Source organism: Melanerpes formicivorus, unplaced genomic scaffold, assembly GCF_026170545.1.
Source record: "Melanerpes formicivorus ecotype bairdi unplaced genomic scaffold, bMelFor1.0.p_v2 SCAF_26, whole genome shotgun sequence".
In the NCBI taxonomy this organism is placed as follows: domain Eukaryota; kingdom Metazoa; phylum Chordata; class Aves; order Piciformes; family Picidae; genus Melanerpes; species Melanerpes formicivorus.
This window is the reverse complement of record NW_027142378.1, coordinates 12,352,359-12,375,554: the sequence shown is the minus strand read 5'-3', so window position 1 is coordinate 12,375,554 and position 23,196 is coordinate 12,352,359. Positions and strand designations below refer to the sequence as shown.

The 23,196-nt window shown below is 52.0% G+C and overlaps 1 protein-coding gene across 2 annotated transcripts in view; it reads left to right on the top strand.

The window, feature by feature from the left end:
- The window catches only part of LOC137448820 (calpain-14-like), a 45,076-nt gene that overhangs the window by 15,743 nt on the left and 6,137 nt on the right, over window positions 1-23,196 (top strand). Inside the window, exons 6-18 of one of the 2 annotated variants that reach the window (XM_068153717.1) lie at window positions 139-313; window positions 1,798-1,863; window positions 3,595-3,680; window positions 4,907-4,981; window positions 6,290-6,453; window positions 7,524-7,687; window positions 11,102-11,304; window positions 11,801-11,837; window positions 12,946-13,008; window positions 15,493-15,550; window positions 19,847-19,911; window positions 20,308-20,376; window positions 20,501-20,579. In XM_068153717.1, coding sequence (XP_068009818.1) covers window positions 139-313; window positions 1,798-1,863; window positions 3,595-3,680; window positions 4,907-4,981; window positions 6,290-6,453; window positions 7,524-7,687; window positions 11,102-11,304; window positions 11,801-11,837; window positions 12,946-13,008; window positions 15,493-15,550; window positions 19,847-19,911; window positions 20,308-20,376; window positions 20,501-20,579 — 1,304 coding nt within the window. The remainder of the gene's footprint in view (window positions 1-138; window positions 314-1,797; window positions 1,864-3,594; window positions 3,681-4,906; window positions 4,982-6,289; window positions 6,454-7,523; window positions 7,688-11,101; window positions 11,305-11,800; window positions 11,838-12,945; window positions 13,009-15,492; window positions 15,551-19,846; window positions 19,912-20,307; window positions 20,377-20,500; window positions 20,580-23,196) is intronic. The other variant, XM_068153718.1, reaches the window with a different exon arrangement.

Below are 23,196 nucleotides of genomic sequence, written 5' to 3'. Positions count from 1 at the left end.
CAATGTTGGAAGCAATTGTCTCCTAAATGAGAAAGATTTACATGAGCAACATAGCAAAACATGAGCATGAGGTACAGGCTTCCTCAACCTATCATTTGTCACCATAACCTCATGTACTGCTGTCCTTTTTTTTGCTAGACTCTATGGCTCCTATGAAGATCTGCAGATTGGGCAAGTTTCAGAAGCCTTGGTGGATTTTACAGGTGGTGTTAACACCAGGATCAACCTTGCAGCTGCTCCTCATGATCTGTGGGATATCCTTACAAGAGCAACCTACAGCAGATCTCTCATGGGCTGTCAGACGCATTTAGGGGTGAGACCTGGCTTGACATCAAGTGGTTTCACAGCTAAGAGCGTTTCCAGGCCGGTTCCTTGGTGCTGATGCTGGCTTTGTGACTCAGGAAGGATGGCACCTGACACACATGGCTTTCTGGGGGAACAGCATCCTTGATGTTTGCACATGGGTTGATTGATTCCCAGCTTTCTCAGCTCCCTCTTGCTGCACTTAGGAGCTGCTGGAGCAAGTCCAGAGGGGGACAATGAGGATGATCAAGGGGCTTGGGATAGGCTGAGGGTGCTGGGGTTGTTCAGCCTGCAGAAGACTCCAGGGGGACCTTGGAGCTGCCTTCCAATACCTGAAGGGATCCTACAGGAAGGCTGCAGAGGGACTTTGCATAAGACTGTCTAGAGACAAGACAAGGGGGGATGGTTTGAAGCTGAGGGAGAGCAGGGTCAGACTGGAGCTGAGGAAGAAGCTCTTCAGTAGGAGGGTGGTGAGACTCTGGAATAGGTTGCCAGAGTGGTTGTGGATGCCCCTTCCCTGAGGATGTTTTAAGGCCAGGTTGGATAAGGCCTTGGGCACCAAATCTAGTTGGGAAGTGTCCTTGCCCATGGCAAGGGGTTTGGAATAGATGATCTCTGAGGTCCCTTCCAACCTAAGCTATTCTGTGACTCATTCTACTAATCTATGAACCCATTTATCTACCAAAGAACCATTTATTAAATGAGGTCCTGCTGCATTCCCCCCCTTTTTTTGTGGTTTGATAAATTCTCCACTGTTACGGGTGGTGAGGCACAGAGACTCGTGGAATAAGTTTATAAAGAAAGACAGAGAGGTGTGTTGTTCTGAGCATGACTTCAGGTCTAGGCTTTCAAGCCTTGTGCTAACACTTGGGCTGTTGGGAAGCCCTGCTATTCTGAAAATCAAAACTTAACCTCCTGGCCTTTTTAGAAGTGAAATAGTCTTTAGCCAAAGATCCAGAGTTTAGGAAGGGACCTTCCCAGTCTACCTTCCAGTCCAAACATTGCAATATATATAGCTACATTTCAATGTCTGAAGGGGACCTATGGGTAGGCTGGGGAAGGACTGTTCAGAAGGACTTGTGGTGATATGATGAGGTGCAATGGTTTGAAACTGGAGCAGGGCAGAGTTAGGTTGGACATCAGGAGGAAGTTCTGCACTGTGAGAGTGGTGAAATACTGAACAGGCTGCCCAGGGATGTGCTTGAGGCCCTGTCTTTAGATCAGCCTTGACGTGTCCCTGGGCAGCCTGATCTAGTGGAGTTGTCCCTGCTGAGCACAGGGCAAGATGCCCTTTGAGGGTCCCTTCCAACCCAGTCCAACCTGTGAGTCTCTAAAATGTGGCTGCTAGCAGCTCAGACTTCATTTGTTTGTTTTTTCTAACCATTCTTCATTTGCTTACACAGGTAGAGGTCTGTGGTATCGGTGTGAGTCTGCTGTGTAAGTAGGGAGAGCGTAAAAGTTTCTTTTCCTTCTGTTTCTCTTCTTTGAACGCAGACAACAAAGGTCCTGAGGAATGGGCTTGTTGCTGGCCATGCCTACACAGTGACTGGTATCAGAAAGGTAAGATCAGCTTTCATGTCCTGAGGCCAGATTTGTTGGGATGTCAGCAACCTCTACTGCAGTTCAGCCCTTAATCAGGACCACTGCAACACCTTCTCCCTACTCTGCTCTTAGTGTAAGGCAGAAAGAGAGGGGCCCTTGGTAAAGAGTCTCTTCCATGTGTGTCCATTTCAGTGTCTCAACCTCCACTGAACAAGGGTCACAGATCAGCACTTCTGTAAGGGGGCGAAGGAGTCACGGGGCTCTGCTGACAGCATCACCTACAAATGCATCTTAGCTGTTAAAGACAAATGGACTGGCCCTGGGGGATGCTGTGAGGATGTGCTGAAACCTACTTGGGGTGAAAAACCTCCCTCTGAAGATAGAGGAGAGGCAAGAGAGAAGTAAAAATACTGAACACAAGAGCCAAAGCATAAAAAGCTGCATGGAAGTGAGTCAAGGCTAAAGTAAGGGGTCTGAACTGTGCTGCTTTGTAGAGAGCACTAGGTAGACTCTGCTGATCTGCAGAGGTATCACTGGGAGGCCCCTAAAGCTGTTTGTCTAGAGGTAAGGCACAGGAAAGTAATGTCTCAAAGAGTGGGAGAAAGTTCAAGCTTTCTCCTCCTGGACTGATGACTTTCTTGCCCAGATTCAAAAGGAGGTTGGCAAGGATGGCAGAGGACTTTGGGAGGCTTTGGACATATGGTATAGCTGTGAGTGAAAGCATCTTCAGCTCCTCTAGCAAGAGATACTAGGAAAGCTGGAAATGATGCTGTGAGCTGGGTGGTGCACACCTGTGTCTCCTATCCACAGCAGGGCCTTTAGGTCAGGGCTTTAGCAGTGATATGTTTGTCACAGAATCACAGAACTGTCAGGGCTGGAAGGGACCTCCAGGCTCGGGCAGGGACACCTCACACCACAGCAGGTTGCTCACAGCCACCTCCAGCCTGGCTGCAAACACCTCCAGGCAGGAAGCTTCCACCACCTCCCTGGGCAACCTGTGCCAGGCTCTCACCACCCTCATGGGCAACAACTTCTTCCTCACAGCCAATCTGAATCTACCCACTTCTAGTTGTGCTCCATCCCTCACTGACACCCTCAAAAGTCCCTCCCAGCTTTCTTGTAGCCCCCTGCAGATGCTGGAAGGCCACAATTAGGTCTCCTGGGAGCCTTTTCTTCTCCAGACTGAGGAGTCAGTCTGGCTCCTCTTGATGGGATGAAGAGCCAGGCAGGAATGAGGACTGAGCAGGTGTGTAGCCCATGTGAAGTGAGCTATTCTGATGTGTGCTGCCAGCAAATCCCCTAGCTGGCCTGGCTCTCTTTTCTCCCACCACAGCATCCCAGTTTAGAAGACACTGATCTACGTGGTCATCCCATGGGCTCCACTGTGCTGTGCCTTTGCACTAGGGTAGGATTTAGCTTCCACAGTAGAACAGTCCTGCCCCCACATCAGCACAAAAATGAGCAGATGTTGGAAAGGGAGAGGAATTTACAGCCAAGCCTCCAAATCAGGAATCTGTGAGGTCTCTAGTTTCAGTTCTAGAAGGTAAGATAAGCATTTCAGTCCCTTTCTGCCTGCACTCAGAGCTGCATGGTCATGGATTTTTATCATCCTACTTCCTGTCATCTATGAGGACCAAAATAGATCTTGAGAACAAAAATAGCTTTTGTCAATGCTTGACAGAGTGCAGAGATACAAAGAGAGGAGAAGTGCTAAGACCTTGTTAAGCACAGTGTTACTGTTTTCTGCAGGTGACCTGTCAAGGTGGACCAGAATACCTAGTGAGGCTGAGAAATCCATGGGGGAAAATTGAATGGAAAGGAGACTGGAGTGACAGGTGAGTTGAAAAGCAGAGGTCTGCTGCTGAGGGAGAGGAGAGGTTTCTTGGAGGAAAGCTGCTGCCATCTTCAGGCATGAATCAGTGCTGAGAGTAGAATTAAGCCAAGTGACAGTCCCTTGCATAGACCCTCTGGTGTCAAAGCAGTGCATTTGTATTTTTCCAGCAGGCAGTGCTCGAGGAGTCAGGCTCACTTCACAGACACAGGTTCAACAAGCTCGGTTCTGCTCCTCCATTCACAGACTGACAGAGGAAACATGAATGTCACATGCTGGCCACATTGCTGTCACCTGGATGGCATGCAAAGGGACAGAGAGCGGTGCAGGAGCCTCTCAGCAGCATGTTTTAGGGCACACAGCCCCTTGTCACCAGAGGAACTGTGCAGAGCTCTACACAGGCTGCCAAGTGTGGGAGTTGGGTGGCTGCAAAGGAGTCCTCCATGGGCTGCCCATCATGGGAGTTGGGTGGCTGCAAAGGAGTCCTCCATGGGCTGCCCTATATTTGCAGCTGCCTGAGTTGTGTCCCTTGGGATCCATGAGGGTCAGTGGTCTGCACTCTCGACCATGGACCACTGTAGGCTTGCATCCTGTTGCTCTTTGAAGCAGAGCGTGTTCTTTCCGAGCTTCACTTCATTCCCTGCACAAACCCTGTTTGCTGAGGCTCAGGGTTGGGGGGGAGGAGGGAGGAGCCCAGGGAGGTGTTGGGGATGTGAGTGACTTTCCCCTTGTCTAGCAGAGCAGTAGCTCCTCTGCTGCGTGTCTGCCACATAATGCCAGTGTGCCAGCTGCTCCTGCTGAACGGCATAATGAGCAACATACTGTAGGCCTGCCTTTTAACTGGCTCCCAGCTGCCTTTTGTGCTGTCCTGCTCACTCCTTCATTCATTATGCCAAGCACTCGTCCTGTTATGTCTCCTTTGACAGAAAATTAACCAACAAAGCAGGTCTATATTTTTATCTTTTAAGTACTTGGGCTGCATGTGCTGGCTGATGGAAATGCAGCAGTTCTGGCTCCTGCTGGAGAAAACTCAGCCATTTAGCTACATCTCAGGGGACCCAGAGTGCTTGTGGAGACTCTCCAGAGGCATGGGAGGCTTGTGTTTAGTGAGGGATAGATCTGGAGATACGTGGGGACAGGGATGTGGCCTCTTTTCAGAGAGGAGAGCTATATCTGCTGTCTTGAATCTGAGGCCACGTTTGGTTACTCATGTCGTGGTTTTGCCCTCAGCTCGTACAAGTGGGAACTGCTGAGCCCCAAGGAGAAGATTTTGCTGAGGAAAAAGAAGGAGGATGGAGAATTCTGGTAATAGCACAGTCTTGCCTCTCCTCTCTCTGCCAGTATCTCTGGGGCTGCATCTGGAGATGAAGCAGCACATTGCCACTCAGGCTGAGGCGTATGTGATCTGCTTGGTATCAGCCCCTGCTTGGCTTTTCTGCTGTCTTCGGCTTGACCATGTGAGAAGCTGTAGCTGTGCTGCCACGGGAGAGCTGCACTGTTCTTCAGTGGCAGGAGGGAAGGAAAAGCAGGACACAGCCAGCTCTCCCAGGGCTGCTAGAGACATGGCCAGCTTTCAGGAACTTCTGCCCTGCCTTCTTCTTTTTAAGGTAGCTTTGGGAAGCCCACCTGGAGTACTGTGCCCAGTTCTGGAGCCCCCAGCACAACAAGGACATAAAAGTGCTGGAGAGGATCCAGAGAAGGGCCACGAGGATGATAAGAGGGCTGCAGCTCCTTTCCTATGACGACAGGTTGAGAGAGTTGAGGCTGTTCAGGCTAGAGAAGGCTCTCAGGAGACCTAATTGTGGCCTTCCAAGATCTGAAGGAAGGTACAAGAAAGCTGGGGAGGGACTTTTGAGGGTGTCAGGGAGGGATAGGACTGGGGGGGATGGAGCAGAACTAGAAAAGGGGAGACTGAGATTGGATGTTAGGAAGAAGTCATTCCCCATGAGGGTGGTGAGAGCCTGGCACAGGTTGCCCAGGGAGGTGGTGGAAGCCTCCTGCCTGGAGGTGTTTGCAGCCAGGCTGGAGGTGGCTGTGAGCAACCTGCTGTGGTGTGAGGTGTCCCTGCCCATGGTAGGGGGGTTGGAACTGAGTGATCCCTGTGGTGCCTTCCAGGCTGACAATTGTGTGGTTTCTGCACAGCTTGCGCCGCGAGGTGGCAGTGCTGCCTGCGCGGCTCGGCGGCAATGCTGCCTGCGCGGCTGGGCGGCAGTGCTGCCTGCGCGGCTGGGCGGCAGTGCTGCCTGCGCGGCTCGGCGGCAGTGCTGCCTGCGCGGCTGGGCGGCAGTGCTGCCTGCGCGGCTCGGTGGCAGTGCTGCCTGCGCGGCTCGGTGGCAGTGCTGCCTGCGCGGCTCGGCGGCGGCAGCGCTCCCGGTGCGATCTCCGCGCTCCTGTGCTTGGCTGAAGTGCCCTTCCTGCCTTTGCGGCTGCTGGGGCTGCTGCTTGGAGCAGACGCTGCCTTCTTCCCTGCCTCATAAAACATGAGCGTTACCATACGCAGCACGGAGCAGGGTGGCTTCGAAGCTCCCTGCTCCCTTCCCTTGCCTTTCTTTCCCAAGCCATATGGACCAAACCGAACTGCTGACAAGATGTCTCCTGGCACTCTTTTCCCAGGATGTCTCTGCGAGATTTCCAGATTCATTTTGTAGATCTGGTGATCTGTAAATTAACTCCAGACTTGATGAGCCAGGAAGATGGGAAGAAGTGGATGTACTCCCTGAAGAGGGGGAGATGGGTTAAAGGAAGCACTGCAGGAGGAAGCCTGAGGTGCTGTAATGGTGAGAGATGCTCTTTTGGAGGACTGACTGCTGACTCGGTTGCCAGCATTTTAAACCTCTTGTGACAAAGCTGACCACAGAAATGTGCTTCCTCCTCCACCCTCCACACAAACATCAGAAAAGAAGCAGCTGAAGGGCTTGCACCCCATGGGGTTTGGCCAGTGACAGGACAAGGTGCAACAAGTGCAAACTAGAACACAGGAGCTTTCACTTGAGCTTAAGGAGAAACTTCTTTCCTGTGAGGGTGTCAGGTCAGATCCTGTGAGCCCTGACCAGGTTGCCCAGAGAGGCTGTGGACTCTCCTTCAGTGGAGACTTTCAAAACCCACCTGGATGCCACCATGGGCAACCCAATCTAGGGGATCTCCAGAGGTCCCTTCCAACTCCTACCATTCTATGTTGCTACCATCCATCACTCACAAATACAGGGCGGTGGGCTGCTTATGGCATGAAATGAGCTGCAGGGTCCTAGGATCAGTTGCCAGTGCTGAGTTGCTTCGGAGCATTAAGCTTGTCTGTAAAACTTTGGCTCCTCAGCACCTTCAGGGAGTGGTATGTTAAGTGAAGTGAGTGGGAAATGCAGAGGTTCAGCCTGCCTGGCAGCAAAGCATGTGGTGTCCGGAGGCAGCTAGGCCACAGACTGGAGGTGCTGGAGCAACAGTGACACATTTCTGAACCAAACGAGCCCTCAGTTGCAGGCAAATGGAAACACAGTTCCCTGTGCCTGAGCCTTCCTCCTCTCTTACACAGTGGTTGCACAGCTAAGCTTCTGAACTGCATCCTGAGAATAAAACCCTGTGGAGTCTGGAGATCCAGACAAGCTGTGACCTGTTCAGTCAGATGGCAGACACAGCTCCCTCTCTGGAGACATTCAAGACCCACCTGGATGTGTTCCTGTGTGGTCTGCCCTAGGTGATCCTCCTCTGGCAGGGGGTTGGGCTGGGTGATGGTTCGAGGTCCCTTCCAAGCCCTAACACTCTGTGACTCTGTGGCTCAGGCATCACGTGGGAAGGTAGAAGCCAATTTTAAGGTGGAAAAGGACATCAAAATGTTTTTTCCTCTTTTGCTCAGGCACCTTTTGGATGAATCCTCAGTACTGGCTGAATGTTTTACCAGCTGAAGACAGCAAGAGAAGCCTGGGTTCCTGCAACGTGGTCATATCCCTGATGCAGAAACCCAGCAGCAAACACCGGAACCGAGCTCCTCACCTCTTCATTGGGTTTTCACTCTACAAGGTGTGAAGAATTGCTTTGTCTTTCTTGTCTTCCCCAAACAGGGACACTTCCAGCCCCAGCAAATTGTAGAGCTTTGCAGACCAAGAGTTCTGTGGGGGTTTTGTATCCTGGGCTGCAAAAGAAGTGTGACCAGCAGGACAAGTGAGGTGATCCTCCCCTTTTACTCTGCTCTGCTGAGACCCCACCTGGAGTACTGTATCCAGTTCTGGTGCCCCCAGCACTGGAAGGGTATAGAACTGCTGGAGAGGGTCCAGAGGAGGGCCACAAAAATTAGGAGAGGACTAGATAACCTCTGCTGTGGGGGCAGGCTGAGAGAGTTGGAGCTGTTCAGCTGTGGCTATGTTGGGTGGGTCTCAGAGGGCCCTGTCTTAGAGATGCTCTGCTTCTTTCCTTCCTGCAGGTGGACCTACAGGTGAGTGCCTTGTCATCACTTCTGGCTGTTTGCTGGGGGGCCTGAGCAAGTGTCCCTGTGATGACAACACTGAAGAACACTGTGACTGCCTTTGTTCCTTGGCTGACAGCTGGTAGCAGTGTATTTGAATTCATGGAGGCTCCACTGTAAGTCACTGTTAACAGGGAGCTATCCACTGACTCTTGGGAAAAGCAGCCAGTTAGGAGGGCTCAGTGGCCTTAAAAGGGGACATCAGTTGTCCAGCTTCTGTCTTCAGAGGTATTAGAAGTGGCATCAGTGTTTATCCAACCAGCATTTTCTTCCTGCCCCAGTCCTTGGCCATGTCTAAGCTGGATTCACTTCAGCTCTCAGGAGACCCAGAGCCATATTTCTGCCATGTCTCAGTCTGGGGATGAGGAGGGAGCAGAACTCTTTGTCCCATGCAATTCAGGGGTTTCTCAGGGAGCTCAGGTTCCTTCCTAGCTGGGCATACTCTGGAGCTGAAGATGCAAGTGCTTCAGCTTCATCAGGCCAGCTGTATTTGTAGTATTTTCTTTATCCAGGAGCCTTTGGTGCCTCAATGTTAATATCTTGTGAGTTACAGCCTGGAGGAAGTCCCATTTTGGGGGGCTTTTTAAAACAGGGAGAGCTTTATGGTCTTTTATCTTAAAAGGGCCTTTCTTCCATCCTGTTACTACTCAGAACACCTCTTAAGGGAGAGTCACTTTGGGCTGGCAAAGAACTAGTTTGGGGGGCAAGGTCAGGGCAGCACAGTTACCTTGCCAGTTACCTGCATGGTAACCACAAAGTAAGATGCCACTCCTTCCTGACTTCAGTATTTTGGATGCCAGAAGGGTTAGAAGTGGCAGAGAGGATCTGAGTGTGGCCCTAGCATACCGCTGTGCTGCAGCCCAGGGGGGAATGGTGGCAGCCAGGGCTTTAATTTCAGGTTTGTAGCAGTAGCCAAGATCAATAGAGAGAGGTGGGGAGCCCAGAGGGTATAAGGTATTGGAGCTAGAGCCAGCAAAGTATTGATGGAATATAAAAACCTTGGAATTTAACATAAGGGGCATGAGAAGGAGTAACCCTCAACCCTTCAGAAGAAAGATTGCTCTATTAGTAAGAAAAATATTGGCAAAGGAAGAGAAATAGCTTCGCTGCCACGAGGCTGTGGACTGAAATGGCTAAATGTTTGGAGGAGCAGCCAAGATCAGAAGGTGACAGTGGTTTTAGCTAGCAGGATTATTTATTTGGCTTCTGTACTGGGCACTCTGGCATTAAAAATGAGTTCAGCATTGCCTGGATCAACACTTTATCCAGCCTTCTGTTGGAGAAAAGTGCCTGCAGAGAAAAACATCTGTAAGAGCTAGGAGTGTCAGGCAGATGAAGCACACATGGATGTAGTCAGGGCTGGGGATTAGGTTGCTGCTGCTGCTGCATGCTTGGGTCACAAGTGCTCTGAAAAACCCTTCTGCAAAGGACAAGCTGGGGACAAAGTGCAGGGTACCCAAGGGATGGGAGAGATGTTCTCAGACTGGGTGTTAGGAAGAAGTTGTTGCCCGTGAGGGTGGTGAGAGCCTGGCACAGGTTGCCCAGGGAGGTGGTGGAAGCCTCCTGCCTGGAGGTGTTTGCAGCCAGGCTGGATGTGGCTGTGAGCAACCTGCTGCAGTGTGAGGTGTCCCTGCCCATGGCAGGGGGTTGGAGCTGGCTGAGCCTTGGGGTGCCTTCCAACCCTGACAGTTCTGTGATTCTATGATTCTGGCTCCTGAAGAGCAATCTCTAGAGCAGTTCCTGCCTGCAGCCATTTCTGCCAGAGTGGAAATGACTTTTGCAGCAGCCACTTTGGAAGGACCCCCTTCTCCTTCTGCTGATTCTTGCAAGCACTGTTAATTGTTGGCAAAGCTGCAGGAAGCCCTGCTCTTTGCCTTGCAATTATTGGGCAGAGGGAGTGCATAGTGAGAACCATCCTGTCTTGAAATGAGACTGAATCCTGTGGGCCCTGCCACCTGCTTGTGCTGAGGTGGTGTGGCTGTGCCTAGGAAATTTTCCACAAATCTTGGACAGAAAGTAGTGGAATGTGAATAAATCACTACTGGATGGAAAAGGGGAAGTAATGATAAGATCTAAATAATCCCTTGGACTGAATGCCAGCATAAAGGTAGTTGTGTAAACTAACTCTTGCTCTTTTCTGTTTCTTTGCTCCAGCAGATACTAGCTGGTTGCTTCTGACCCTGGCTGCGGTTAAATACTTACAGATACTCTCTGCTCTTCTCTATCTCTTGTCCCATGTACGGGGGGCGATGGGGGGGAGGAGGAGGAAGCTGTTGGTAACCTCCTGGTTTTGTCCAGGGTGGTTCTTGTGCTGTTTATAAATTGTAACTCCATGTAAATACTGAATATTTTCATAGAATCACAGAATCAACCAGGCTGGAACTGACCTCAGAGATCATCAAGTCCAACCTGTAACCTAATCCCTAACACCTCCTGACAACCAAACCATGGCTCCAAGTGCCACATCAAAGCCTTTTCTGAACACCTCCAGGGATGGTGACTCCACCACCTCCCTGGGCAGCTCATCCCAATGACCAATTGCTCTTTCTGGGCAGAACTTTCTCCTCCCCTCCAGCCTAAACCTCCCCTGGCACAGCTTGAGACTATGTCCTCTTGTTCTGGTGCTGGGTGCCTGGGAGAAGAGACCAACCCCCACCTGGCTACAACCTCCCTTCAGGGAGTTGTAGAGAGCAATCAGGTCTCCCCTGAGCCTCCTCTTCTCCAGGCTAAGCAACCCCAGCTCCCTCAGCCTCTCCTCACAGGGCTGTGCTCCAGACCCCTCCCCAGCTTTCTTGCCCTTCTCTGGACACCTTCCAGCAGCTCAATATCTTTCCTAACCTGAGGAGCCCAGAACTGGGCACAGGATTCAAGGTGTGGCCTAACCAGTGCTGAGCACAGGGCAGAATGACCTCCCTGCTCCTGCTGGCCATCTGCTGCAGAAGAGGTTTCTCTTATCTTTCCTCCCTGACCAGTACCAGGAAAGCAACAAAAAGCTGCCCCCAGCCTTCTTCACCCAACACCGGCCCAACAGGCACCAGATCTTCCTTGATGAAAGGGAAGTGACTCAGGACTTCCACCTGGAGCCTGGTGTCTATGTGATTGTCCCATCCACCCTGGAGCCTCAGCAGGAGTCTGAATTCATCCTGAGGGTCTTCTCCAGGAAGCACGTTCTCCGGTGAGATGCTGCTGCCCCCCTGCCGGCACACCCGCACCCTCGGAGTGCTCTGTCCTTGCTGCTCTGACAGGGGCAGCACAATCCCTTTTGGGAGAGGCTGGCTGGGGGTTTCTCCCACCTTAGGCTTCTCAGTGGCTAAACCATTGCTTTTGGGCTTATCCTCTCAAGAAGTGTGGAAGTAGGCCCACACAAAGGGTCCTTGCAGCATGCTCCTGCTTGAGAACAACCTTTTTAATGCACCATCAGTCTGCCAGCAGCTCCTCTGGTGTCATTCATCATTCTGTGATGACTCTATGATAGGGATGTGGAACAGAAATTGGGCTTTGGAGAAGTGAAAGGCCAGCAGTCCCTGGGGAGCTGTGGAGGCTTCTCCCCTTACTGCAGGGGCAAAACACATGGGCTGGCAGAGTGTGCTGGGGATGGGGGATGCCTCCTCAGGGGCAAACACAAAACCCTGGCGTGTCTCCTGAGTGTGTCTGCTCTTTTGTATCTGCAGGGAAATGGGTGGGAACAGCAGTTTCACCCTCTCCAAGGTGAGTATGAGGGGAGTGAGATGTTGGGGTTTGCCTGCTGCTCTGCTCCACAGAGAGGCTGGGTGAGAATGTGAGTGATTGTGTTGCAGCACCTCTGAAAGGGCAGCTCAGGTTTACAGCCAGACCCTCAGACCACGTGGACAGATGCAGACAGATGTGGGGCACTACCAGATTTTTGTGGAGGCCTTTATTAGTTGCCTTTTTGCAAACTTCTTTTGGGGACACCATCTTATTTGCTCTGCAGGCTTTCTTGTTCATGGCTTTGTGAAGGCTCCTGGTCCATTCCTTCACCTCTCCCTTCTCCTTTCATGCCTTGAATGTTTTGAAGACCTGATTCATAGATTCATGTAATGGTTTGGGTTGGAAGAGACCTTCAAGATCACCCAGTTCCAACACCCCTGCCATGGACAGGGACACCTCACACCAGCCCAGGCTGCTCAAGGCTTCATCCAGCCTGGCCTTGAACACCTCCAGGGAGGGGACATCCACAGCCCCTCTGGGCAGCCTGTGCCAGTCTCTCACCACCCTCACTGGAAAGAATTTCTTCCTCATCTCCAGTCTCAATCTGCCCTCCTCAAGCTTCAGTCCATTCCCTCTTGTCCTATCACTACAAGCCCTTGTCAAAAGTCCCTTCCCAGCCTTCTTGCCAGGCCCCTTTCAGGTACTGGAAGGCTGCTCTGGACCAGTACTCTTCCCATGCAGAGGTCTGGAGGTTATTTCCCTGCACTCCTGCAACTTGTGCCAAGGAGTTTATGGCAGAGTCTGTTTCCCTGGCATCAACAGGGCCATTCCCTCTTTCATCTCCTCTATCCTCCTGTGTGAGGGAGGACAGAGCTCCTTTTTTTCTCTTCTTGGCATGGAGTGAGGCCATCCTTTGTGGTGGAGCTTGGGGGTTGGGGGGGAGGGGGCAATGTTTCTCCCTACTGAGTGTTATCAGAGTATTCAGAACAACCTCAGTAATGGGTTGCACTACAGATGAAGCATTGACTGGGGAGGTGGGGAGAGTGTGGGATGACAGAATTCAGCTCTGGGAAAGCATCTTCTTGGATGATGATTATTTTTCTTTCCTGAGTTAATGACTTGTTTCTTTTTTCTTAATACCTCACAGGAAATTGTTGACAGGTATGAAGGCAAGATCTGGGAGGACTTCTTCACAAAGTATTTTGAACAGGTAAGTGTGCAGACTGCTCCAGAGCTGTGGTGGAGCTCTGTAGAAGTCAAAGTATGCTCAAGGGAACTCTGGATGTGGAAGCGTGGGGAACGGAGAGGGGCTGCAGGAGGCTGAGCTGTGTGTACAGTGCTGGTCCCACACAGCAGATGTTACTGTGAAGCTTAGCAACAGCTTAGCACTGAGGCAGGAATCCTTCTCTACACAACAGGGTGTGAATGGTTTGAACTTAATCTTAGGATCATAGAATTGTCAGGGCTGGAAGGGACCTCAAGGCTCAGCCAGCTCCAACCCCCTGCCATGGGCAGGGACACCTCACACCACAGCAGGTTGCTCACAGCCACCTCCAGCCTGGCTGCAAACACCTCCAGGCATGAGGCTTCCACCACCTCCCTGGGCAACCTGTGCCAGGCTCTCACCACCTGGAGAGACCCCACCTGGAGTACTGCATCCAGTTCTGGGACCCTCAACACAAGAAGGACATACAACTGCTGGAGTGGGTCCAGAGGAGGGCCACAAAGCTGATCAGAGGGCTGGAGAACCTCCCCTATGGGGGAGAGGCTGAGGGAGTCAGGGCTGTTTAGCTTGCAGAAGAGAAAGCTCCAGGGAGACCTCAGAGCAGCCTTCCAGTGCCTGAAGGGGGCTACAAGAAAGCTGGGGAGGAGTTTTTACAAGGGCTTGTAGTTATGAGAGGGAATGGAGTGAAGCTTGAGGAGGGCAGATTGAGACTGGAGGTTTGGAAGATGTTCTTTCCAGTGAGGGTGTTGAGAGACTGGCACAGGCTGCCCAGGGAGGTTGTGGATGCTCTCTCCCTGGAGGTGTGCATGGCCAAGATGGACAGAGCCTTGAGCAACCTGGGCTGGTGGAAGGTTTCCCTGCCCATGGTAGAGGGCATTGGAACTGGATGATCTTTAAGGTCCCTTCCAACCTAAACCATTCTGTGGATGTAAGAGTTCCACCTCTGAGAACAGGAGGCTGATTTTATTTGGTAGCAAACCTTGCACTTGGCAAGCAGCCTCTGACAGAAACATGTTTACCCTTTTGATAGCAATCCTTTGGCAGAAGCTGTCACTAGAACACAAGCAGTGCTCCCTTTTGGCACTTGTTTAAGATACTGCTTTTGAGAATGCTGTGGCTCTCAGGAGTGCTACAAATTGCCCTACGTTGTGAGGTCCCTATCCTCTGCTGTCAGGAGGCCCACAGGTGAGCAGTGCTGCTGTTCCTCAAATCACAACCCTGCATGCCTCAGAGGGCTGAGAGCAGGATTTTCCTTTTTGAAGAGTGGCATTTAAAACAAATCCTCCAAAGAAATGTCACAGTTCCTACAACAGAAAGGAAAACCAACCTGTAAACTTTACCTATGACAAGGAGGAGGGGAAGCCTCTCCTTTGAAAAGTGTGGAGAAGGAGCACTACAGGCTGGGGTCAGAGTGGCTGTACCTGGGGGTACAGATTGACAGCATTTGAACATAAGCCAGCAGTGTGCCCAGGTGGCCAAGAAGGCCAACGGTATCCTGGCCTGCATCAGGAACAGTGTGGCCAGCAGGAGCAGGGAGCTCATCCTGCCCTGTGCTCAGCACTGCTCAGGCCACACCTTGAGTCCTGTGTCCAGTTCTGGGCTCCTCAGGTTAGGAAAGATGTTGAGCTGCTGGAAGGTGTCCAGAGAAGGGCAAGAAAGCTGGGGAGGGGTCTGGAGCACAGCCCTGTGAGGAGAGGCTGAGGGAGCTGGGGTTGCTTAGCCTGCAGAAGAGGAGGCTCAGGGGGAACCTCATTACTCTCTGCAACTCCCTGAAGAGAGGTTGTAGCCAGGTGGGGGTTGGTCTCTTCTCCCAGGCACCCAGCAGCAGAGCAAGAGGACACAGTCTCAAACTGTGCCAGGGGAGGTTTAGGCTGGAGGGGAGGAGAAAGTTCTTCCCAACAAGAGAGATTGACCACTGGGATGTGCTGCCCAGGGAGGTGGTGGAGTCCCCATCCCTGGAGCCGCTCAAAAAGAGCCTGGATGAGGCCCTTGGTGCCATGGTTGAGTTGATGAGATGGTATTGGGTGGTAGGTTGGACTGGATGATCTCTGAGGTCTTTTCCAGCCTGGTTAATTCTGTATTCTGATGCATCCCAAAATTTCTGTCTGTCTGTTTGTAAATGACACAAAGGGAAATATTTGAAGCAGATCTCCTGGCAGTGTGCTTGATGGAGCAAGTGACAGCAGGGCTGAAAGGTGCAGTCTGGATTCTCACTCAGTGCAAATCTGCACCACCACCCTGAGCTGTGTGTAGCCCTGAGAGCCTAGCCCAGGGCAGGCTGAAGTTCTGGCAAGCTGAGAATCTTGCCATATTCAGAGGGAGTCTTTCCTATTGATTTTCACACTGGCTGGAGTGGGGCCAGAAAGCAGAGAGGGAAGGTGGGACATGCCAGGAAAAGAGGGAGAAAAGTGATTTGATACTTGAAAAAAAAATAAGATAAAACAATAAAAATTCTCTTCCATAACACAGAATCCTGAGATAAATTCTGTTCAGCTCCAGAGGATCCTGAATAATATATCTTGGAGAAGTAAGTGCTAAGAAAGAATACTTCTGTAAAATAAACCCTCTTAGAGAGGACTCTCAGCTCCTGTATCTGTTTCCTGAATCCTAGGATGAGAACCTGGGTTGAATCTGACCCAAGTGGCTCCTCTGATGGCATCTTAGATTCCCAGAGAGGATTTGCAGGGCTCTGACTCAGCATGGTGGCAGTTGTACAAACAAAGCTAATTCAGCTTGGATTTCAACAAGTGAAAGGATGAGGGGAAAGAGCAAGCATAGTACCTGTGCAAGCATGCTGTCTGGATGCAGGCTCTGAATCTGACCTCCCAATCCAGCTTGACCTTAGCCTTGGCTGTGAAACTGTCTCTCATTTCACCCTCATTTCATCACCAGTAGAAGGGGTAGGAAGTTATCCTGGTCTGTTCTGTGGGCAATGATGTGAGGGAAGAGGACCTTTTCTTTACCTTAATGTGCCTGCTTCATGCCTCCTGTTCCTATTTACCCTTCTCTGCTATGCATGCATAGAGCTGCTCCTCTGTGCCTGAGAGACAGGATGGAATGCAGGGAGCCTGTGTAACTTATGCTTCTGAGAACCAAGCAAGCCCTGAGGCTGTCCCTCTTGTGAGGAGTCTGACCTCCACTCTGCCAGTTGCAGCCCAGAGCACTCCACAAGCTCATTGCATCCTGTGTTGAATCAAGAGAAGTGTGACCAGCAAATGGAGGGAGGGGATTCTGCCCCTGGCTTGGTGACACCTCACCTGCAGTGCTGTGTCCAGCTGTGGGCCCCTCAGCACAAGAGAGACAGGGACCTGATGGAGTGGGTCCTGAGGAGAGCCACCAAGAATATCAGAGGGCTGCAGCACCTCTCTTGAGGCTGAGAGAATTGTGGCTGTTCAGAAGAGAACGCCCTGGGGAGACCTTAGAGCTACATTTCAGTATCTGAAGGGGACCTACAGGCAGGCTGGGGAGGGACTGTTCAGAAGGGTCTGTGGTGACAGGACAAGGGGCAATGGTTGGAAACTGGAGCAGGGCAGAGTTAGGTTGGACATCAGGAGGAAGTTCTGCACAAGGAGGCTGCCCGTGGATGTGGTTGAGGCCCTGTCCCTGCAGACATTTAAGTTCAGAATGGTCCTGGGCAGCCTGATGTAGTTGGAGGTGTCCCTGCTAACTGCAGGGGAGGTGGCCAAGATGACCTTTGAGGGTCCCTTCCCACCCAATGCAATCTGTGACTCTGTGAATTGCTTTGTCCCTAGCTCTGCCTGGGCAGCAGTGAGCCCTTGGGGTGGCTGTTTTCTCTCAACCACAACAGTGATGTTGCAGATATGATGATGATGAATCCAGTTTGCCTTCCCAGTTTTCTCACTGGCACCAACAGATGTGCAGCACACTGGACTTGGTGATCCTGAGGGCCTTTTCCAACCTGAATGTTTCTGTGCTTCTGTGAGGAGAGGCTGCTCAGCCATTACAGGCAGCAAAGACAAACAAGAGACTGATGTGATGCTGTTTCCTCTTAAGCTGAATTTGATGTAGCTCCCTTTTCCCTCACTACAGGAAGGACATTGAGAGGCTGGAGCGTGTCCAGAGAAGGGCCTGGAGCACCTGGGCTACAAGGAGGTGCTGAGGGAGCTGGGGATGTTCAGTCTGCAGAAGAGGAGGCTGAGGGAGACCTCACTGCTCCCTACAGCTCCCTGAAGGGGGGTTGGAGCGAGGAGGGGACAGCCTCTGCTCCTTGGTGGCAAGAGACAGGAGCAGAGGAAATGGTTTCAAGCTGTGCCAGGGGAGGTTCAGGCTGGATGCTAGGAAAGATTTCCTCACAGAGAGGGTTCTCAAAGCTGGGAATGTTCTGCCCAGGGCAGTGGTGGAGTCACCATCCCTGGAGGTGTCCCAGCAGCCTGTGGAGCTGGTGCTGAGGGACATGGTTTAGTGTTGACCCTGCAGTGCTGAGTCAAGGGTTGGACTGGATGATGTCCAGGCTTGGAGGTCTCTTCCAACCAGATGTATTCTGTGGTTCTGTGGCTCTGTGAAAGGTGGGCAAGGATGGGGTTTTGTCTTTGCAGTGTGACCCACCAGGCAGAATACAGAATCAGCCAGGCTGGAAAAGACCTTGGAGATCATCCAGTCCAACCTGTCACCCAACACCATCTGGTCAACTAAACCACGGCACCAAGTGCCTCATCCAGGCTCTTTTTTAATACCTTCAGTGATGGTGACTCCACCACCTTCCTGGGCAGCACATCCCAATGGCCAATTACTCTGTCTGGGAAGAATTTCTTCCTCACCTCCAGCCCAAACCTCCCCTGGTGCAGCCTGAGACTCTGTCCTCTTGTTCTGGTGCTGGTTGCCTGGGAGAGAAGACCAACCCCCACCTGGCTACAACCTCCCTTCAGGGAGTTACAGAGAGCAGTAAGGTCTCCCCTGAGCCTCCTCTTCTGCAGGCTGAACACCCCCAGCAGTCAGACCTGTCAGAAGATTCTGTTGAACAGAGAGTGTTTTGTTTTAGATAAGCAATCAGCTTGAGGACAAGGCCCTTCCAGTACTGGATTCTTGTTTACTGTAACAGGGCTGTTACCAGCTGAAAACCTCTTTGCTTTCTGCAGGGAAGGGATTGATGAGTTGTGGTGCTGTACTTGCTCAGTGGAAGTCTACAGACAATCTATGCCCATGATCTGCAGTGAGGTTAGAGTCTGTTGCTGTTACTCATCCTGTAATTGATGCACAGAGCAGGGCTGCTAAGCTTTGATGCAGCATCATGTTTTCAGTGATGCTTCTGCTTCTAATGATATTAACAGAGCTGGCAGGGTGTCTGAAAGGGGAAGAGAGATGTATAGCACAAGTTTCCATTAATCTGCAGTGCTGCTCCCCAAAGCTCTTCAGGTCAAGTGACTTTGCTCAAGGTCATGCAGTAAATTCTGCTTGGGATGACATCTTTGGGATGTCCTCTTCCTTCCATTTTCTCTAATAGCTGGAGAGACTGCACCATATTTCATTCCCTATTACATGCCTGCAGGGAGCTCATATTGGATTTTCTAAGACTGGTAGGATCCATCCTGTTGCCTCATATTTTTATCATCATAAATGATAGATCATCTCAAGTGGGGTAAGATCCAGAATGGCTTTGCGGGCCTGAGGCCTCTCAAGAGAGAGAGAGTTTTCACAGAATCACAGAGCTGTCAGGGTTGGAAGGGACCTCAAGGCTCAGCCATCTCCAACCCCCTGCCATGGGCAGGGACACCTCACACCACAGCAGGTTGCTCACAGCCACCTCCAGCCTGGCTGCAAACACCTCCAGGCAGGAGGCTTCCACCACCTCCCTGGGCAACCTGTGCCAGGCTCTCACCACCCTCATGGGCAACAACTTCTTCCTCACATCCAATCTCAATCTCCCCACTTCTAGTTTTGCTCCATCCCCCCCAGTCCTATCCCTCCCTGACACCCTCACAAGTCCCTCCCCAGCTTTCTTGGAGCCCCCTGCAGATCCTGGAAGGCCACAATGAGGTCCCCTGGGAGTCTTCTCTTCTCCAGACTGAACAACCCCAATTCTCTCAGTCTGTGCTCATAGGAGAGGGACTCCAGCCCTCTGCTCCTCCTCGTGGCCCTTCTCTGGACCCCCTCCAGCAGTTCTGTGCCCTTGTGCTAGGGGCTCCAGAACTGGACACAGTACTCCAGGTGGGGTCTCAACAGAGCAGTGCAGAGGGTGAGAAGCATCTCCCTCGACTCCCTCTGAGACTCCCCCAAACCCCCTTCTGGGTTGGGTGGTTGGTTTGTTGTTGTGGCTGTCTGGGAGGTGTCTTCTGTCTGGTTGGGGGGGTGGTTGAATTTTTAGGGGGTATTCTTGTGGGGGTTTTGTTTGGTTGTGTTGGTTTTATTTGGTGGTGGTGGTGTGATGCTTTTTGGTGGCTTGGGGTTTTTCTGTGGTTTTTCAAGTTGTGTTTGGGCTTCTTTGTGCTGTTTGGGTTTTTGGTTTCTGGGCCTGGGGATGCTTTTGTTTGTGGGGTCTTGACTGGTGCTGGGAGTTCTGTGAGAGTTGTTTTCCCTTGGGGAATTGTTTGGGGGTTTAGTGTTCCAGGGTTTGTTTGCCTGGGTTTTTGGTTGGGGTTTCTTTGGTTGGGGTTCTGTGTGGAGGGTGTTTGCTTGTTTGGGGTTTTGCCTGGGCTGTTTGCTTGCTGTTTGGGCTTATGTAGTTTTGTTGGGGGGGTTGGGGCTTTTTTGTTGCTGTTTGCAGGGTGGGGTCTTTTTGTCTGGTTGGTTTGGATTATTTTGGTGTTGGGGTTGTTTGCTGGGGGTTTTGTTCCTTTGTTTGCTTCTTCTTTTTTTCTCTCTCCAGGTTTCCAGAGTTTTCATCTGAGATTCAGCCTGGATGCCTGCCAGGGAATCTTGGCACTGCTGGATGTATCCTTGGCACGAGTGACACTCCTGGCTTGTACGCTGGGGCATTGCTTCTGACTGCAGGCTGGCTGTTCCTGCGATCTCTTTACCACCAGGGCATGGCCCTGCTTCCTGAGCTTCTCACCCTCCATAGCCCCAGTTCAGCTGTGTCAGAAGGGAGCCAGTCTGGGGAAAGGTTGACTCCTGCTGCCTTTGGAATCAGCAGCCAGGTTCCCATTGCCTTGGTGGGAGGAAGACAAAGCCTGTAGGGAGGCTCGTGGGCTAAGAAGTCAACATCCCCACCTTACCATTGTGTGAATGTCTGACTGTCTATGGGGTTTTTGCTCTGTTTGGGGGTTGTGTGTGCTGGGTGCTCTCCAATGTTTCACTGAGATGCTTGGCCTTAATACTGCCCCAAAGCTGAATGCATCTGGCACGCTGAGTATCCAGGAATTCAGAGTCCTGTGGCAGAGGCTGCTTTTCTATTTGGTACCACACTGATTTCTCTGCCCCCTCTCCGTGTCTCACTGCTCACAATGCCTTTGGGATCATCTGGTCTGGGCTTGAGAAGCTCTTTTGTTTCATTTTTCTTTCCCTTCTCCCCACTCCCCAGGAAGTTTTCCAAAAAAGAGACACCAACAGATCAGGAAAGCTTGACCTTGTGGAACTGCATGCAGCTGTACAGGAGACAGGTGAGCCCATCTTGGCATCCTCTTCCTCACAAAGGCTAGAAAAAGCCTAGGGCTGGAGCACAGCTTGAGAATTGGGTCTCCATCAAAAGCAGTGTGACCAGCAGGATGAGGGAAGAGATCCTCTCCCTCTACCCTGTTCTCATGAGAGCAGAGTGTACTTGGATCTGTTGGAGAGGGTCCAGAGGAGGCCACAAAGATGATCAGAGGGCTGGAGAAACTTCCCTGTAGGCTGAGGGAGTTGGGGCTGTCCAGCCTGGAGAAGAGAAAGCTCCAGGGAGACTTAGCAATGGACTGCCAGTACCTGAAGGGAGCCTAGAAGAAAGCCATGAACAGACTTTTACAAGGGCTTGTAGTGCCAGGATGAGGGGAAATGGATTGAAGCTTGAGGAGGGCAGATTGAGACTGGAGATGAGGAAGAAATTCTTTCCAGTGAGGGTGGTGAGAGACTGGCACAGGCTGCCCAGGGAGGCTGTGGATGCCTCCTCCCTGGAGGTGTTCAAGGCCAGGCTGGATGAGGCCTTGAGCGACCTGGGCTGGTGTGAGGTGTCCCTGCCCATGGCAGGGGGGTGGAACTGGCTGATCTTGAAGATCCCTTCCAATCCAACCCATTCTGTGAATTGTAGGCAGAGCCCAGGGGGAATGGAAGACAGCATAGGCTGCATGGTCTTAGCCATCTCTGCTTCCCTTTCTGGTCTGAGTACACACATATGAAAATCCTTCTGCTGTAGCATGAGCTGCTTAACCTTTGCCCTGCTATGGTCTCACACTGATAGTTGTGTGAAGCAGAAGTGTCTGTTTCAGAGCCAGTTCTTAAATCTCTTCCTGCCTGTTGCTAATTCACTTTTAAAAGCCTGTGCAGGAGGGCAGGCAGTGCTCATATGGAATGAAGGCAACAGCTCAGGGGCTGAGCCTGGGCATGCTGGACTTGCACAGAGCAATGCTGCTGCCTCACCTCACTAATTCAATGTCTTCCACCTCTAGATCAAGCTTCAGACAGCACTTCTGGTTCCATGTACTGGACCAAGCTCTGCTGCTGTTAACTGGGCTTTGAGCAGAGGGTGATGCTCGCTCTTGTAGCTTCCTTTGCATGTTAACAGCTTGGCTGCTGCTCCTCAATGGCAGAGGCCAACAGGATGGCATTCAGCAAGTCCAAGTCCTCAGTGCTGCACTTTGGCCACAGCAACCCCAGGCAGTGCTGCAGACTGGGGGTAGAGTGGCTGAGAGCAGCCAGGCAGAGAGGGAGCTGGGGGTAGTGGTGGACAGCAGCTGAACAGGAGCCAGCAGTGTGCCCAGGTGGCCAAGAAGGCCAAGGGCATCCTGGCCTGCGGCAGGAGCAGCGTGGCCAGCAGGAGCAGGGAGCTCATCCTGCCCTGTGCTCAGCACTGCTCAGGCCACACCTGGAGTCCTGTGTCCAGTTCTGAGCCCCTCAGGTTAGGAAAGATGTTGAGCTGCTGGAAGGTGTCCAGAGAAGGGCAAAGCTGGGGAGGGGTCTGGAGCACAGCCCTGTGAGGAGAGGCTGAGGGAGCTGGGGTTGCTTAGCCTGGAGAAGAGGAGGCTCAGGGGAGATGTTTGAAGCAAAAAAAAAAAGCAGCCAATTTTTGGGTTGTCTAAACCACATCAGGAGGAGGCTCTGCCCCATGAGAGCTGTGAGACACTGGAACAGGTTGCCCAGAGATCCCATCCCTGGGGATATTCAAGATCAGACTCAGTGCGGCCCTGGGCAGCCTGATCCATTGGAGGTGTCCCTGCTGAGTGCTGGGACATGGTGACCAGGCTGAGGAGCAATGGATATAGACTACAGCACAGGAGGTTCCACCTCAACACGAGGAGGAACTCCTCACTGCCAGTAGGTAGGTGGTGGCTCTGCAGGGCCAGGTGTGCAGCTTGCTTTTCTCTCTGGAGAGATCCAGTGGCTTGTGTCCTTCCCTCCTCTGGCACATCTGTCCTTCCAGGCTGGTCCTCAGCTGGTGCCTGTTCAGATCCTCCCTCAGGAGGCAAACAGCAAAGCAGAGAGGATGCTTTAAAGGGGAAAAGCAGTGAGAAACAAAGCAAACAATAAAGCCATCACCTTGCCCTCCCTCCTCACTCTTCTCTCTTGCTCTTCCCTAACAGATTTGCCTGTTGAGTGTTAACATCTCACTGTGAGGGTCTCCAGGAGGCAGCAGGCTCAGGGCACTGCTTTGGTGCTGGAGATGTGGAGGTGGTTTTGCAGCTCAGCTCCTCTTGGGAGCCATCCTCTCTCTTTCCTCAGCACCAGGCTGCCAACCCCAGCTGTGCCAAGGCTGGGCACGTCCTGTGGGTCCTGCCTTGCTGCTCTCTGTGGCAGGAGTATCACCTTGGCTGATGAGCAGGCAGAATTCATCACCAAGCAGGGGCAGATAGGCTCTCAGGTTGTCCCTGTGTTGAGCAGGCCTGGAGCAGGCAGTGATTGTTCTGCAGGGCACAGGGTGACTTCCAGAGCTGAGCTTGTTGCCTTCGGTGGCAGAAAGCCAATCCCCTGTTGGCTGGCCTCCAGGCAGCTGTGGAAATGAAAGGTGCCATGTTAATGAATCATGATAATTAATGGTAGCTGTCACAAGGGTCCTGAAAGTGCAAGCACCCAGAAGGGACAGGAGAA